Source organism: Hemicordylus capensis, chromosome 5, assembly GCF_027244095.1.
Source record: "Hemicordylus capensis ecotype Gifberg chromosome 5, rHemCap1.1.pri, whole genome shotgun sequence".
Taxonomy (NCBI): domain Eukaryota; kingdom Metazoa; phylum Chordata; class Lepidosauria; order Squamata; family Cordylidae; genus Hemicordylus; species Hemicordylus capensis.
This window is the reverse complement of record NC_069661.1, coordinates 41238846-41256291: the sequence shown is the minus strand read 5'-3', so window position 1 is coordinate 41256291 and position 17446 is coordinate 41238846. Positions and strand designations below refer to the sequence as shown.

The 17446-nt window shown below is 43.4% G+C and overlaps 1 protein-coding gene across 7 annotated transcripts in view; it reads left to right on the top strand.

Moving 5' to 3' along the window:
- The window catches only part of NDST4 (N-deacetylase and N-sulfotransferase 4), a 208710-nt gene that overhangs the window by 180036 nt on the left and 11228 nt on the right, over positions 1 to 17446 (top strand). For 6 of the 7 annotated variants that reach the window (XR_008308702.1, XM_053256601.1, XM_053256599.1 and 3 more), the window contains 5 exons: positions 886 to 982; positions 4331 to 4454; positions 5999 to 6173; positions 9879 to 10049; positions 14259 to 14368. Coding sequence is in view for 6 of the 7 variants with exons in the window: in XM_053256601.1 (XP_053112576.1) it covers positions 886 to 982; positions 4331 to 4454; positions 5999 to 6173; positions 9879 to 10049; positions 14259 to 14368 (677 nt within the window). In the remaining variant the exon portion in view is untranslated. Of the gene's footprint in view, positions 1 to 885; positions 983 to 4330; positions 4455 to 5998; positions 6174 to 9878; positions 10050 to 14258; positions 14369 to 15897; positions 17347 to 17446 lie in introns of those variants that run through there. The other variant, XM_053256598.1, reaches the window with a different exon arrangement.

Genomic DNA, 17446 nt, shown 5'->3' with positions numbered 1-17446 from the left:
CATCCAGTTACATCCCATCCGGTCAGATCTGCTCAGATGGTCCTTTTGTCAGTCCCCGATTTCCGAGAGGTTCGGGGCACTAGGACCCGTGAAAGGGCCTTCTCGGTTGCTGCCCCACTTTTCTGGAATTCTCTTCTCCTGCAGATTCATTTAGCTCCTTCCGTGTTGATTTTTAAATCTTTATTGAATACTTTTCTTTTTCGCCAGGCTTTTACCCTGTAGTTTACCTATTTTTTCCCCTTTTTCTTTTTTGTTAGTTACTTTAGTTTTATTTAAAATGTAATTTTAATGCTGTCTTGTTTTGCATGTTTTTTGTACACCACCCAGAGTCTTTGGAGTGGCCGGTATATCAAATGTTTCTAATAAACAAACAAACAAACAAACAAATATTTAAGAGTTTTTAATATAATGCACTTGCACAACAAGGTTAATGGATAGCTTTGCATCATTCCCTGCAGCATATATGGACTAAGAAAGAGGTGTCACAAAAAGAGGCATGTCACAGGTTGCACAAGTACATCCTGCTGCACCAGTCACTGCAATGTAAATCAGGAATGCAAGCTCCCAACTTAATGGAATGAGCTGGTGCAAAATCCTTCCACTGGTGCAACATGTTTATGCTAGTACAACATTAGTCCAGGTATCAGCCAATATCTTTTGAGTTCCCTGAATGAAGGTCATTTCCCCCGCTTCATTAAACACATTTCCGTGCAGAAAACCACACATTTTTTGAAAAAGGAAAACCACCCTTATATTCACTATTGTGTGTGTTATCAGATGTATACCTAGACTGCAACCCAGAGAAAATGGTATGTTAGCTAACTGAAATCCCATTTATTTCTGCTCTCTTTTCTCTCTCCCACCCCTCTCCTTACCCTCTCTCAGAATCCATGTGATGACAGACGCCATCGGGACATCTGGTCTAGAGATAAAACTTGTGATCACCTACCAAAATTTCTTATTATTGGACCCCAGAAAACAGGTGAGCAAATGATGTATATAATTTATTATTATTATTTACATTTTATATCCCTCTCTTCCTCCAAGGAGCCCAGATACTTCCTCCAAGGAGCCCAGATACCTACATACTTAAGTTTCTCTTCACAACAACCCTGTGAAGTAGGTTTGGCTGAGAGAGAAGTGACCGGCCCAGAGTCACCCAGCTAGTATCATGGCTGAATGGGGATTTGAACTTGGGTCTCCCCGGTCCTAGTCCAGCACTCTAACCACTACACCACGCTGGCTTGTGGTGTAATAAAAAGAAATGCTTCCCAGCTGGAAACATAAACCTTTTTCCAGGATCTGGAGACTCACTGACTTCACTGGACTTCTTAGGAATCATACGAAGCAGCCCTAGCCAGAGATCTGTTCCTTTGGACCCCAAAATGTAGCTGGGAGTTTTAGAACCAATGTGCATGTGCTTGCATCAGGGCAATATAGGTTCATGGATTTTGGTGAAAACTGGATCTTCTGGCAAGTGGGATGAGCATCAGACTGCCCTGTGAGTTGTTACTGGAAGAACGGTCTTCACCACCATCTCCACCTGCTGTTGCTCCTTCAGCTGGAAGTGGGCCACAATTCCCATCCCAGAGGCTACTAAACCACCAATTGCCCTGTGAAATGATGGAGGAGGAGGAGGAGGAAGATTGGGATTTAGGCCATAGATCAGTGGTAGAGCATCTGCTTTGCATGCAAAAGGTCCCAGGTTCAATCCTTGGCATCTCCAGGTGGGGCAGGGAAAAATTCCTGCCTCAAACCTTGGAAAGCCACTGCCAATCAGTGTGGACAATACTGACCAATAGTCTGACTTGGTATAAGGCAGCATCCTATGTTCCTGTGAGCTCATGAGGCATCACCACTGCCATCTTCACCTCCTGCTGCTTTTCCAGATGACTGGGCCCCTCCTCCACTCACAGAGACCAGTAAAACCACTAACTAGCCTTTGAGAGGGAGGAGAAAGAAAAGAAGAAGAAGGAACCATCAAAGCAAGAAGAAAAGACTCACAAAATCATTTATTTTTCATATCAGCTTTATGTAAGCCATACTGGGAGCCTTGTTGCCAGGAGAATAGGGTAAGGGGGCTTTAAATAAATAAATAACGCTATGTGATCACACTGTGGTTCGCCACTTCAGCACCACTTTCTTAATGCCTTTTTCTTAAGAACCTAAGAACAGCCCTGCTGGATCAGGCCCGAGTCCTATCTTGTGCAGCATCCTGTTTCACACAGTGGCCCACCAGATGCTTCTAGGAAGCCCACAGGCAAGAGGTGGAGCATGCCCTGTCTCCTGCCATTGCTCCCCTGCAACTGATATTTAAAGGCATCTTGCCTCTTGGGCTGAAGGTGGCCTATAGTTCTCAGACCAGTAGCCATTGATATTGTCCTTCGTGAATTTTCCTGAGTCCTTCTTAAAGCCATCCAGGCTGGTGGCTGTCACCACATCTTGAGACAGAAAATTCCATAGACAATTAGACTGTGTGAAAAATGCCTTCCTTTTGTCGGTCCTAAATTTCTTGGCAATCACTTTCACGGGATGACCCCTGATTCTAGTGTTATACGAGAGGGAGAAAAATTTCTCTCTATCCACTCTCTCCGCACCATGCATACTTTTATACACCTCTGTCATGTCTCCCCTCAGTCATCTTTTTTCTACACTAAGAAGTTCTAAAGTGTTGTAGCCTTTCCTGGGGCCTGGAGCACTGTAAGGATTCTGGTGCTCCGATGTCTCTGGATTTGAATAGAGAATGCTGATTAATAGGGAGATGAGAAGCATATCAACATGCCAAACAAAAAAGGAGAAACTCCATGATCCAAGCAGTGGATAATGGGATCTATGGTCTATTTCAGTGACAGAAAAGTCCAGGAGGGGAAAAGGTAAGTGTACCAAAGGCTCGTTCTGTACTGTGGGCCAACACTGGCAAAAGGATGAATCACAATTTCCTTTTTCTAAAAGAACACACTTGAAATCGTTCTGAGTACATGAGATAAGCATGTGTTTGAAAACATGTATATTATCCAACTATATTCACCAGAGAACTGAGGTTGATCAAAGTTTGCTGTCAAGTCAGTGTACACTTGAGTGCTCCCCCTTCACTCTCACTCTGGAGCTGGGTACAAGTTCTGGGCATGTCGCTGCCATCCACCTCTGTACCCAGCTCGCAGATGAGAATTGCAGAATTCTCACAACAGCCAATCAGGAGTGTGCATGGCTCCCGAATTAGGGTATGAGGCATCTCCTACCCTAATGTCAATTGTGAGAACAGTCCTAATATGTCCTGATCCTCTTCCAGTATTTCAAATCTGCAATGATTGCATAGAGTAGGGTGCCAAGCATAATAGCGATGAGCAGCTGATGGAATCTTGCTTTTGATAAGAAATTCTCATCAGCAGGAAGGCACTGCATGCGCGCACACACACACACACTAAATTACATATTTGAAGAAATCCCACTGACTTCCCAATCAGATAACTCTGTTTGCCAGCCATAGAGGATCCAGTAGAAAATGATGTTTTTAAATTATCTAAGCCTAATTAAGTAAAACTAATTTAAAAGGCCTGCTGCTACTGTAAGTTTGTTGGAAATTGAACATTATTGAACCTTCTCCTCCTAAGCCATGAATTTGCATTGGTTTCTCCTCTAGATGATCAGTTTGTCCAAGAGACTGTGAATACAAAGAACTTACACTCCAATTTACACACCTATTGAATAAATTAATATATTATTCGCAGCTGTCCTCCTCAGTCCTAAAGCTTAATAGGTGGTCGGTCAGGGCAACACTTTATTTTACCTTGACCTACCTCACAGGATTGTTGTGTGGATGGTGTTTTTTTTTTTTTTTAAAGATCTATTGATATACACCTCATGCATGTAAGAGAAGGTGGGAAAGAAATCTAACTTTTTTTTAGTAAGTTTGCTTTGGTAGTCATTATTGTGGACAAAATTACCCAACTGATTGATAGGAAAACAAATCAAAGGAGAGTTCTAAAAAATAAGCTGAGCATTGCCATGAAGTAGATGAATCTGTTGAAAAGATTCCTCAGATCCAGGACAAGTCTTGAGCTTAAACATATATGCATGCTTCCCAGTGAAGTCAGCAGGGGCCTCATTAACTCATCAGAGAGCAGAATTTATGTGTTCAAAAGCAATTTAAATAAGTCTTTGCCTACACTGATATAAAAATTACATAACATTAACATATTTTTCCATAACTGGGATTTTCTTCTTCATTTGGGAATATATTTCTTGCAAAACCATTGTTCAATGCTTTACATCTCTTGCCCTTTCTTACACTATCATCTAATCCTGCCTTCTGTTTTTCTTTTCCCTATAGGAACAACAGCACTTTATTTATTTCTCCTTATGCATCCTTCCATCATTAGTAATCTCCCTAGTCCAAAAACCTTTGAAGAAGTTCAGTTCTTTAATGGAAACAACTATCATAAGGGAATTGACTGGTAAGAAGAACAACAAAAAAACAAATGCCCATTGTTAGCATATGCTAAACCACCAAGGAGCAATTATAGAAGTATTTGCGACATCTACATAATTTCCATATGAATTTTCTATGCATGGTGCTTTGAGAATGAATTAGAAATTAGTTCATACTGATGAGATGTTTGCCAAAATGTTGCTCTTTCTCTTCTGACAATACCAATATTTATGTTTCCCATAAACACAGTAGTGGAGAGAGTGGGGTTTGCATGTGTATTTCTTTCCTGTCCTTTTAATTGGTTTTTAATTGCATGTTCTAGATGTGCCCTACATTATTATCAGTAGCAATGGCAAAGGCAGCATTGGGAATGATGAGGAAAGGGAGTGAAATTAAAACAGAAGTATCAAAATGTTATTTTATATGCTTACGATGCACCCAGTTTTATGCATACTACACAGTTCTGGATGCACCGTCTTCAAAAGGGTGTCATAGAGATGGAAATGGTAGCAGAAAGGGGGCAACTGTATGAGAAAGTACTAAAGAGGCTGGAGGTTTCCTTTTTGAAAAAGGATGACGAAGAGGAAAGAGGACAGGAATAGGAATGTTACTGAATTCCTCTCTTGCAGAAATTCACATGGACCACATAGTGCAATGAGGTGGAACTAGTACAAGCATGCAGCATAAGGGCATTGTGCGAAGAAAGGGATATCTATATATGAGTAGCCCTTGAGATAGTGGAAGATGTGGTGTAGTGGTTAGAGTGCTGGACTAGGACCGGGGAGACCTGGGTTCAAATCCCCATTCAGCCATAATACTTGCTGGGTGACTCTGGGCCGGTCACTTCTCTCTCAGCCTAACCTCCCTCACAGGGTTGTTGTGAGGAGAAACTCAAGTATGTAGTATACCACTCTGGGCTCCTTGGAGGAGGAGCAGGATATAAATATAAAAAATACATAATAATAAATTGCACAACAGAATGTGCAGCCTTGTAGTGCAACCTTGTCCATGTCCTGGAGAAAGTCTTCTACTAGCTATTGAACAACATTGCAGAGCACCAGAAGTTTGTGCAACTTCTCATTGTGCTCGTGTCACACTAGTCTGGATGTCAGCTGCTATCCTTGTAGCACAACAAATAAGCACAATTCTCTCCCCTGTAGGCACAGCTACATGCATAGAGGGGATCAGTATATGGCCCAATAGGGACTTTAGTCTTCTAGAGTCACCTGTGGGCCAGAGTCCTGGGCATGAGAAGGATGGCTAGATGCATATACGGAAGAAGGCAAACATGGGTTTCCTACTAAATGTAATAGATCATGCACTACAATGTATGTGTGTCCATCTACATGCCAGCAGAGAGGAAAAACCAGGATTCCATTGAGCCTTACATCAGTAAACGTATGTGCACAACTGATCCCACAGTAGGGGCAGCCCATGGCCTATATTTCCCAACATATACCTTTGACTTGCATTACGTCAAATCCATTTCACACGCCTCTCTCACATGACTGTTTGATGAGTGTCTTCTTGTCCCCATCATCACTGCTGATACTGCACCTTTACTTGCAGGTATATGAATTTTTTCCCTACCCCTTCTAATTCCACCACTGATCTCTTGTTTGAGAAAAGTGCCAACTACTTCCACTCGGAAGAGGCGCCCAGGCGTGCAGCTGCACTGATTCCCAAGTCAAAAATAATCACCATTCTCATTGACCCATCAGACCGAGCATACTCCTGGTATCAGGTATGGCGTTTGTGCTGGGGAAAGTGAAATAGCTGCTGTGAGAGTCCAATTTATACATTACTATAGTGATATGGGAGCTCTTTTCCTGTAGCTTACTCCATGCCACTCTAATAATAAAGAAATAGGTAGGTTGGACAAATGCCATAGTTCCTTCCCTGCTAACACTGTGATCCTCCCACCTTATCAGAGGTCTGAGGGAATATTATTAGAAACTATGTACTCACCAGAAGAACGTAAGTACCTAACTTTAGAAGAAAATGTCAGATAGTTAAGCTATTAATACACGTGTGGAGGTGGAGTGACTGTGGTCTATAAGGATAACATCTCCCTTACCAGGGTCCCTGTCGAGGTATCTGACCATATTGAATGTGTGTACCTACGTTTGGGGACCAGGGGCAGATTGGGACTTCTGTTGGTGTACCGATCACCGCGCTGCCCGACGGAATCCCTTACTGAGCTCACGGACTTGGTCTCGGAACTCACGTTGGAGTCTCCCAGACTTTTGGTGCTGGGGGACTTCAATGTTCATTTTGGGACCAATTTGTCTGGGGCAGCTCAGGAGTTCATAGCAGCCATGACAACTATGGGCCTATCCCAAGTGGTCTCCAGACCGACGCACACTGCAGGTCACAAGCTTGATCTGGTCTTTTACTCTGATCAGGGTGGTGTTCCGTGGGTGGGGACTCCTGTGATTTCCCCATTGTCATAGACGGACCACCATCTGGTTAAGGTTAGGTTTACAACCATGTTCCATCTCTGCAGGGGTGAGGGGCTTATTAGAATGGTCCGCCCGAAGAGGTTATTGGATCCAATAGGATTCCAAGAAGCCTTGGAAGGATTTAATGTTGTCTTTGCAGGTGATCCTGTTGATGCCCTAGTGCAAAATTGGAATAACATGCTCACCAGGGCAGTAGACACGATTGTTCCTAAGTGTCCCTCCGACCTGCTTCAAAACTGGCCCCTTGGTATATGGAAGATCTACGGGGGCTGAAGCGGCAAGGCAGGCAACTGGAGCACAAGTGGAGAAAGACTCGACTCGAATCCGACAGATTACGACATAGAACTCTTCTAAAGATCTATAAGCAGGCAATACGGGCGGCAAAGAAGTGGTTTTTTTCTGCCCGTATTGCATCTGTGAGTTCATGTCCAGCGGAGTTGTTCATGGTTGTGAGGGGGCTAGTATGTGCCTCCCCTTCCTTGAATCAGAATTTGGAGCCATCAGTTACCCGCTGTGATGTGTTTAAAGAATTTTTTGCAGATAAAATCTCTTGGGTTAAGGCCAAGTTGGGTTAAGGCCAGTTCTATGTCTGAACTGGAGTTTCCAGCAACTCCTCTTATGTGCTTCGACTGGATCAGTTTCAGTTTGTGACTCCTGAGGATGTGGATAAGCTGCTTGGAATGGTGAGGCCTACCACTTGTTCCCTTGACCCTTGTCCAACATGGCTTGTTCGATCTAGCAGAGAGGTTGTTGTAGGAGGCCTGGCAGAAATCATAAATGCTTCTCTGAGGGAGGGCAGGATGCCTCCTTGTCTTAAGGAGGCAGTTATTAGACCTCTTCTAAAGATGCCTGCATTAGATCCCTCAGAGCTGAGCAACTATAGGCCTGTTTCCAACCTCCCATAGCTGGGCAAGGTAACTGAGAGGGTGGTGGCCTCTCAGCACCAGGCGGTCTTGGAGGAAACTGATTATCTAGACCAATTTCAAACTGGCTTTCGGGCGGGCTATGAGGTGGAGACTGCCTTGGTCAGCCTGATGGATGATCTCCAATTGGCAATTGACAGAGGAAGTGTGACTCTGTTGGTCCTTTTGGATCTCTCGGCGGCTTTCGATACTATTGACCATAGTATCCTTCTGGAACGTCTGAGGGTGTTGAGGGTGGGAGGCACTGTTTTACAGTGGTTCCGCTCCTACCTCTTGGACAGATTCCAGATGGTGTTGATTGGAGATGGTTGCTCTTCAAAATCTGATCTCAAGTACGGCATCCCCTAAGGCTCCATACTCTCTCCAATGCTCTTTAACATCTACATGAAACCGCTGGGAGAGATCATCAGGGGATTTGGAGCGGGGTGTTATCAGTATGCTGATGACACCCAGATCTACTTCTCCATGTCAACTCCTTCAGGAGATGGCATAACTTCCCTAAATGCTTGCCTGGAAGCAGTAATGGGCTGGATGAGGGAGAATAAACTGAGACCAAATCCAGATAAGACGGAGGTACTTATTGTGTGGGGTCAGAACTCCAGAGATGATTTTTATCTCCCTGTTCTGGATGGGGTCACACTTGCCCAAAAGGAACAGGTTTGAAATCTGGGAGTACTTCTGGATCCACACCTCTCCCTGGTTTCTCAGGTTGAGGCGGTGGCCAGAGAGGCTTTCTATCTGCCACGGCTGATACGCCAGCTGTGTACGTTTCTTGAGATGAATGACCTCAGAACAATGGTACATATGTTGGTAACCTCCAGACTGGACTTCTGTAATGTGCTGTATGTGGGGCTGCCTTTGTACGTAGTCCTGAAGCTTCAGTTGGTACAGAATGTGGTGGCTAGGTTGGTCTCTGGGTCATCTCGGAGAGACCACATCACTCCTTTGCTGATAGAGTTACACTGGCTGCCAGTAGGTTTCCGGGCAATATACAAAGTGCTAGTTATAACTTATAAAGCCCTAAATGGCTTAGGCTCTGAGTCAGGGGCATAGCTTTAATTGAACAAAAGGGTTCAAAGAACACGGTCTCCCAGCTCCTGAGGGCCCTCCAGATCCATCTCTCCCTATTTTCTTCATTATCTCCCTCACTCTTGGGGGCCGCCAGAGAGAGGGATGAACACGGGCCCCCTCTCCCCTAGCTACGCCCCTGCTCTGAGTATCTAAGAGAACATCTTCTTCATTATGAGCTCCACCGCCCATTGAGGTTGTCCAGAGAGATCGGTCTCTAGTTGCCGCCAGCTCGGCTGGTGGCCACACGGGGACGGGCTTTCTCAGTTGCTGCCCCGAGACTGTGGAATGCGCTCCCTACTGAGATACGATCCTCCCCATCTCTGACAATTTTTGAAAAGTATTCGAAAACCTACTTCTTCACCCAAGCTTTTTCAGTTCTTTAAAATGTTAAGGTTTTTAGGTGATTTTTAAATGGTTATATTGTTTTAAGTTTCTGTATATATTTTAACTTGTTTTATGCTTTTGTTAACCACCCAGAGATGAAAGTTTGGGGCAGTGTACAAATCAAATCAATCAATCAATCAATCAATAAGGGAGCCCAGCCCGTTTTTGCATGTGTGTGTGTGAACCACTGGGATTGGGGGAGGGATTCCATTAGTTGAGCTCCAGCAGGGGCGATGTGCCCTGGCCCCCCAAGCTATTGGCAGGAGCCGGTGCTTGGCCGCCTGCCCAAGTAGGGAGAGCTGCTCATCTGCGGGGAAGGTAAGTACAACCGGCATTCTCTACAGACTGCTCTGGAGCCTTCTCACTAATCATAAGAAGCGGCTCAGTGTACCTGAGCAAGTGTTGTAATGTATATATGGTCTTTCCTTTCCTTTCCAATACATGAAATGGCTCTCTGTCTGAAATTTGTGAAAATATATTTAGGATGGGTCTTGTTTTATTTTAAACTGTTCTCTTTTCCTTCCTTTAATGATGTATATACAGACTGTGAATGTATCAGAGACCCCCACCTGATTTTTGGTTAATTAACATTCACTGTTTTTGTACTAGCATCAGCGTTCTCATGAGGACTCCGCTGCTCTGAAGTTCAATTTCTATGAAGTTATTACTTCGGACAACTGGGTACCCTCTGAGTTGAAAATGCTACAGAAAAAATGTTTGACTCCTGGCTGGTATGCTATCCACATAGATAGATGGCTAACACACTTTCCTACTTCACAGGTAATTTCCATCTAGAAAACTGTTTCCTTGTGATAAATTATCATTATAACTTGATAACATGTTAAATATTGTAGGATGCTTAATAATGGATTGCAGTATTGTAACATGTTTAATAATAGATTGATCAATTCCAAGCATACATCTTCTGGTTCATCTTAAAAAACAAAGCACTTCTGTGTTTCTTCATTACTAGAATGCGCAAAATGTTAGGCAGTGCTGGAAAAACACTTGGGCACCTAAAACCTCGGTGATGGTGCCTAGATATTGTTTTCAGTTCTTTACAGCAGGAATTCTCAACATTGGGTCCCCAGATATTATTGGACTTCAACTCCCATAATCCCCAACCAAAGGCGTCTGAAGCTGGGGTTATGAGAGCTGAAGTCCAATAACATCTGTGGACCCAACAATAAGAATTCTTGCTCAACAGGACTGATGGATGAATATTTGAAGCAAGTGCCTAGACATTTCAATTGTTTCCCTAACCTTGCTTTGTAAATATGCCCAATGACCATTCAGAAATGGTAGCCTGACCTGCGAAACCTACCAATGATACTCCAGGAAGATGCATCCATGCTACATAGAGCTTTCCTAGTTGGCAGTGTTGGGTGTGCAGTGCAGAGAGTGAATTTCACTGGTCTGTGCTGTCTCTGGAAGTCCCCTGCATAGGAAAATATGTCCTTGAAGGCCCCAAACCCGGGTAGAACACAGTTTTTGATTATGTGAATGACCTCAGTATGTTGAAAATTATATATATGGGCCTCACTCAACTGCCAGTAAAAGGGCCTTCCAGATTCAAGTCATCCAAAAATAATGTGTGTCAAAGTTTCTATACATGATTCTGCACTAGGGCAATGTTCTAAGTATCTGTCAATTCTTTCTATTTCTGATTGTGTTACTGAAGAAATGAGAACAAAACAAACCTGTCCTTGAAATATAGGTTCCATAAACCCATGTGGAACACTGGGAGAATTCACATATAACTTGTGGTTCCTCCAGCCCAAGTTGCAGTGGGAACCTGCAGTTGGTGTTTCGGACACTCACATATCTTGGAAGTAGCTGAGTTGAGTTACAGCCCCTGTCTATGCCTCCCAGCAAGGCTGCTATCTCAGCCTGCCTATCACTGCCCTTTGATGGGCAAGCCTTCCATGCATCATCCACAATACCGTTTAATGAATTAATTAATTAATTACACTTTTATACCACCCCACACACGTGTCTCTGGGCAGTTCACAATGATAAAACAGTTAAAACACATAAAAACAATTAAAAACTAACAATTTAAAAATCAATCACAGAATTAAAAACCTATACATTATTAAGAAGCTGAAAAAGCCTGAATAAAAAGATGGGTTTTAAAATATTTTTTAAAAATTGTCAGAGATGGGGAGGATCGTATCTCAATAGGGAGTGCATTCCATAGTCCCGGGGCAGCAATCAAGAAGGCCTGTCTCCATGTGACCACCAGACAAACTGGAGGTAACTGGAGACAGACTTCCACAGACAACCGCAATGGACAGTGGGGCTCATAGTGAAGAAGACGTTCTCTCAAATACCCAAGGCCTAAGCCATTTAGGGATTTATAAGTTATAACTAGCACTTTGTATTTTGCCCAGAAACCTATAGGCAGCCAGTGTAACTCCATCAGCAGAGGTGTAATGTGGTCTCTCCGAGATGACCCAGAGACCAACCTAGCCACCACATTCTGTACCAACTGAAGCTTCAGGACTACGTACAAAGGCAGCCCCACATACAGCACATTACAGAAGTCCAGTCTGGAGGTTACCAACATATGTACCATTGTTCTGAGGTCATTCATCTCAAGAAACGTACACAGCTGGCGTATCAGCCGTGGCAGATAGAAAGCCTCTCTGGCCACCGCCTCAACCTGAGAAAACAGGGAGAGGTGTGGATCCAGAAGTACTCCCAGATTTCAAACCTGTTCCTTTTGGGCAAGTGTTTACATTTCTTCTCATGCTTACACAGTAGGTGAAATTAATGTTACAAGACTAGCAACAGTGACCACATACAAATGTACTAAAGTGCAGTCACTGTGCAAACATACTTAATAATGTGCACTCAAAATTTCAATAATTCAAAATAAGCTCACAACCAAAACCAATCAGGAAATTTGAAAAGCTGTGCACAGTTTTCCACAGCAGCATCTATAAATCTATCATCTATAATCAGAGGAGTCAGTTAACGTTGAGATAGTTGCAACTGACTTAAACTAGATCTGTTCAATGTGAGCATGAAGCATTTGCTCACATTGAACAGATCTAGTTTAAGTCAGTTGCAACTATCTCAGCGTTAACTGACTCCTCTGATTATAGATGATAGATTTGCATTTGAAGCAGTCTGCCCATGGCTTGAACATGCCTTGCACACCACTGCTAAAGATCCCATAACCAAAGATTCAGGGATGGCCCAAGATCTTTTGCTGTCCCAAGTGGCTACACTGCAAAATATAAGAAGGTGAGCCCCAGAATGTCTTGCTATATTGCAGAGGATGTGGGGGCACCGTTCTTGGATTGCATGTATTTGTACACAATATGATTGTTGTTGAGTCCCAGAATTTTCTGTGACATTTCCAAGAAAATCTGCCATACCACTAGGTTCATGCACTGTTCCATTTGTAGAATTCAAAACTAATGATGCTGTTGAACATTATCCAAACACAGCTCAGTAACAGACTCTACCAGGTACATAAATGCAATGCAAGACAAACATTAGGACCAGTGTTCCCTCTAAGGTGTGCACACATGCTCGCACTTACAAATTTTGTGATGTCCGCTCAGTTAATTTTAGTCCCCACTCAGGTTGAATCAGGAAGGCCCACTCTGAATGCACATGTGCACACATTTCCTTGATATTGCTGCCCAGAACAAAACTCATTCCTCACACAGATGAAAAAAATTGGAGAGAACACCAATTAGGACTTGTAATTTTCCCTCAGCATAGATGATATCCTCCTCCTTCCCAACCATCCACCCACCTATTGTCCCAGTGCTTCCAATCCCCAATCCTACGCCCTTACTTTTCTTGTTGCTGCTCTGGAGAGGCATTTCTCTCCCCTCTTTGATGCCTGGCATGCTGCAGTGGCTACATGCAAGATGCAAGGAATTCCCAGCACTCTTTTCATCTGACATGCAACCTTCACAGCATGCCATGCATCAAGTTGGGGAGAGGGGAGGAAAACATCTCTTCATTCTTCTGATCCTGCTGTCAGAGTAGCAATAAAGGTATGGGGAGGGGAGGCTTCAAGGGGAGGCAGGCAGGCAGGCAGGTGAGCAGATGGGTAGGTAGTATTGGGCATTTACTGGGGGCTCTGAGGGGGATCAGACACTGTGGCATTTCCAGTGACATTTTTGGGAGCACAATAAAGTCTGAAACAAGCTCAAAAACATCTTCTAAGTTGCGGGGAGATCATTCATTGTTTCCAACTCCAATTCTGAGGGGGGGGGCATTCATCCATCCCTACTCAAAATATTGCATGTACTTGTGCAATTAGTCTGATCTTGCATATGTTGTATGTGGGCCAGGGACTAGCAGTTTAGTTTGGAGTTTAGAAAACTCTGATTGTCTCTCCCCTACATATCTGTAGTTGTAAAATTACTATCCACCAATGTTCCTTTGAGCCGAAAAAAGTGACCAAACTACTCTAGAATGAGCTCTTTCGGCATGGGTAGCTTGGTTGTCTAAATGCTACCACGTTGCAAGGAAATATCAGGTGCAGATAGAAAAAACAAGCCATTTGCTATATTCACACAATCTCTCAACCTCAGTATGCATTCAATGGCCATTCTCGTTCAACTGTTATTCTTGTTGTTGTTGTTTTTATTTGCAAGATGTTGCTTGTACTATAATGTTATTATTGTCATCTCTTATTCTGAGAGTCTTTATTTGTACTGTTTCACTATCTGATCAACCAAACAAAGGGCAGGAGGTCATACAGTGAATCTTATGTTTATTCTTCATCCATGTGTGTTTTTGAGATTTTCTTAAACCTTGCCTTACAAATGTAAAGTGATCCCAGAGCCTTATAATAGATGTGTCTGTTGTGACTCTTAAATCATGTCATGAAAAATGAGATGCTATCTTAAACCTATCTTTTGCTTAGGTATCATATAAATCATGCTAAGATAAGCTAAGCTATTTTCCCCCTCAGCTGAGTTTTGTATTTAAAAATACCCATATATCTATCCAATACAGTTGCTAATTATTGATGGACAGCAGCTAAGAAGTGACCCCGCTTCTGTAATGGATGATGTGCAGAAATTTCTGGGAGTTTCTCCTCATAATAATTATTCTGAAGCCCTAACGTAAGTCCCACTTATTGCTTATCTGCATCAATTCTTTGCACAGTTAATCTATCAGATTGATACCAGGTGTAAATCGCTCCAGGGAAGGGAAGTTGAAGGTTGCATTTTATGTCTGATTAGTTCCTGAGTTTGGCTTCAATTGAAGGAATACAGCATCAGAAGAGGAGAGATGATCTTTTGGTAGCAAGCATGAATTGTCCCCTTTGCTAAGCAGGGTCCACCCTGGTTTGCATTTGAATGGGAGAGCACATGTGAGCACAGTAAGATATTCCCCTTAGGGGATGGCCCTGCTCTGGGAAGAGCATCTGTATGTTTGCATGCAGAAGGTTCCAAATTCCCTCCCTGCCATCTCCAGATAGGGCTGCAAGAGGCTCCTGCCTGTACCCTTGGAGAAGCCACTGTCAGTTTGTGTAGATGATACTGAGGCTCTTCTCACAATCGGTGAGAAGAGCCTCTAGGGGATTTGCGAGGAGAGCGGGCTAAGCCCGCTCTCCTCACAGACGACCAGCCAGTATGCTCTGGGGGGCTGCTGCGGTCGCCCCACAACTGCCGGCTCCATGATGGAGCCGGTGGGGCTGGACGGATAGGGGTCTGCACGGCCCCCGGAAGCTCCAGTGTGCCCTGCACGAGCGCGCAGGGCATACTGGAGAGACCCCCAAACTGGGAGGCTGCTTTTAAGCCTCCTGGCTGGGGGTTTACTCATGAGTAGCCGCAGCGCAGAGCCACGCCATGGCTACTCATAATTTTAAAAACCAGAGTGCTTGCTCTGCAAACCCAGTTTAAGGGGAGGGGTAGTTTGGCGGGTTAACCACCAGGAAGCCACCGGGCTCGCCTGTGAGCCCGGTGGCTCCCACGATCAGGTAAAATTGGGCTAGGCTCCCCTAGCCCGATTCCACCTGATCATGGGAATAGCCCCAGTGAGTTAGATGGGGCAATGGTCTGACTCAGCATAAGACAGCTTCCTATATTCCTGTGTTCAGGAAGGTTTCAGCACCTTATCCCTTTCTACCCCCTTAAACCATGGTTCCCTCCTTCTTAGGGGATGCTTCTAGGGTGCCAACATTTCATTGCCAGAATGATGGACACAAGTTTGGAGGGGCTCGTCAGGGTGTGTGTGTGTGTGTGTGTGTGTGTGTGTGTGTGTGTGTGTATGCAGTGGTAATCAAGAGCCTGAGTATCAATGACGTACATGTTATTGAATTATATGCTATTGAATAATGCCAGCATTGTAATTATTTAGAACATATTCAGGTTATAGCACTTTTCAACCAAAAATGTCTCAAAATAGTTTCCATAGCAAAAGGAATAAAATGCCCCCCATTGCAAGTATTTTACACTGGCACTGCTCACCTCATCACCAAAATGCGGGACAAATGCTGTCCCTATAGGGACCAACATTTCATCCCTGAAATGAGGGATGTCCTGCATAATGCAGGACAGTTGGCAGTCCTAGTTGCTTCCTTGACTGTCTTGCCTCATGCTTGGCAAAAGTCTTAGTTTTTTGCTCCCCTCCCCATCTTTATTTGCAGCCTCATGGTCACTGCAGTGCTCATAACAGAAGGAACCCCTGCCCACCCCAACAACGCCATCGCTTTGGTCCCTGCTGCTAGCCTCCAGTGGCCAAACAGCAGCTAGGAAACTTCCTCATGCTGTATCAGTGGTGTCACACACAGCCGCCCGCCCTGCAGAACCCATCAGCTCCCAACACCAAGTGAATGTTTACTTCACAAGTCAAAGGACAATCTGCATCTACTGGGTGTGTTGGGTTTGGCTTTTTAAAAAAAATTATTAGCAATGTTACTTGAAAGAATAACATGACTTAAAAAGTGAAAATACTTAAGTTCTCTTAAGTAATGTCAGAGAAACTAAATATTGGTTTTGATTATGACTGTGCGCTTTCCCCAATGTATTTGTATTTGTTATGACATGTATACTTAACATGATGTATTGAACATTGCTTTGTTTCTCTCCTATATCAATTTAATCTCATACCCCGTATCCAACTAACACTAGCTGCCAGGCACAGGCTACCGGGAGACTGAATAAACGTAGTGCATGACTAAGTGAAAATTAAGCACCTTCATTTCTCATGAATTTCAGTGGGAGAAAGTTTGTGTTGTACTCTTCCATTCAAATCAGTGAAACGAAACAAGTTTAACTTTAGCTGGAATGTATCCTTTCCTTTTTCCAGGTTGGATAGAAATGCCTATCAACAGTGAATTATCTTTCCCATTTTAGTATTCAGACACATGACCCTTAAAATTACCACTCACCCTCCAGCTTTATGTACTTTTGACCAAATCATTATACAAGTCACAGTCTAGCCAAACTTAAATCTTTTAAAGTCATGATGAGAGAGTTAATCATTTGCCATAACCAAAGGCATGGAAAAGTGCTTGACTGGATCAGGCCTACATTGTCTCATTCCAGAGGTTACAAAACGGACCCATTTTGTGCGACTGAATTTATTTGCTTTAAAAATGCATTCCGAATTAGCACTTTTCCTTGGTAAAGTTAAATACATTTCATTGAAAGCTGATGTATTAGTTGGAACATAGTTCCACAGCTTTATTTCTTTCCTGGTGCACAGCAAGTGATATTGCTTCTCTCTTGGGAAATTACTGGAAGCCAGTAAAAGTACTCTGCTATGCAAAAAGGAGATTGGGAAATCCAAGCTAGAAATGAATCTCCTCTCAATATATCCATTTAATCAATGATTTATTTTATTTTAATTGATACAGCTACTCAGGACAATGTTGGCAGTAAGGATTAGGCCCATAATAGGCTGAGCTCAGGAGAGAATCCCCCTTTGTCTGAAATGAGCTCACATGTGTGCATATGCAGGTGCATTGCTATTATAGGAAAAGGCCTGAGGCAAGGAAATATTTGGCAGCTAATTACTTTTATATCCCAACCAATTATATTTCAGCCTGCCCAAACATCTGCTGAATGGTGAAAATATAATGCAAACCTTTTTAATGTTTTAGGTATGTTGTGAGTCCCACAGCAATATATTTGATTACTGTACACTTAGCACTGTTTTTAGTTCATCCTCGTGTGTGTGTGTGTGTGTGTGTG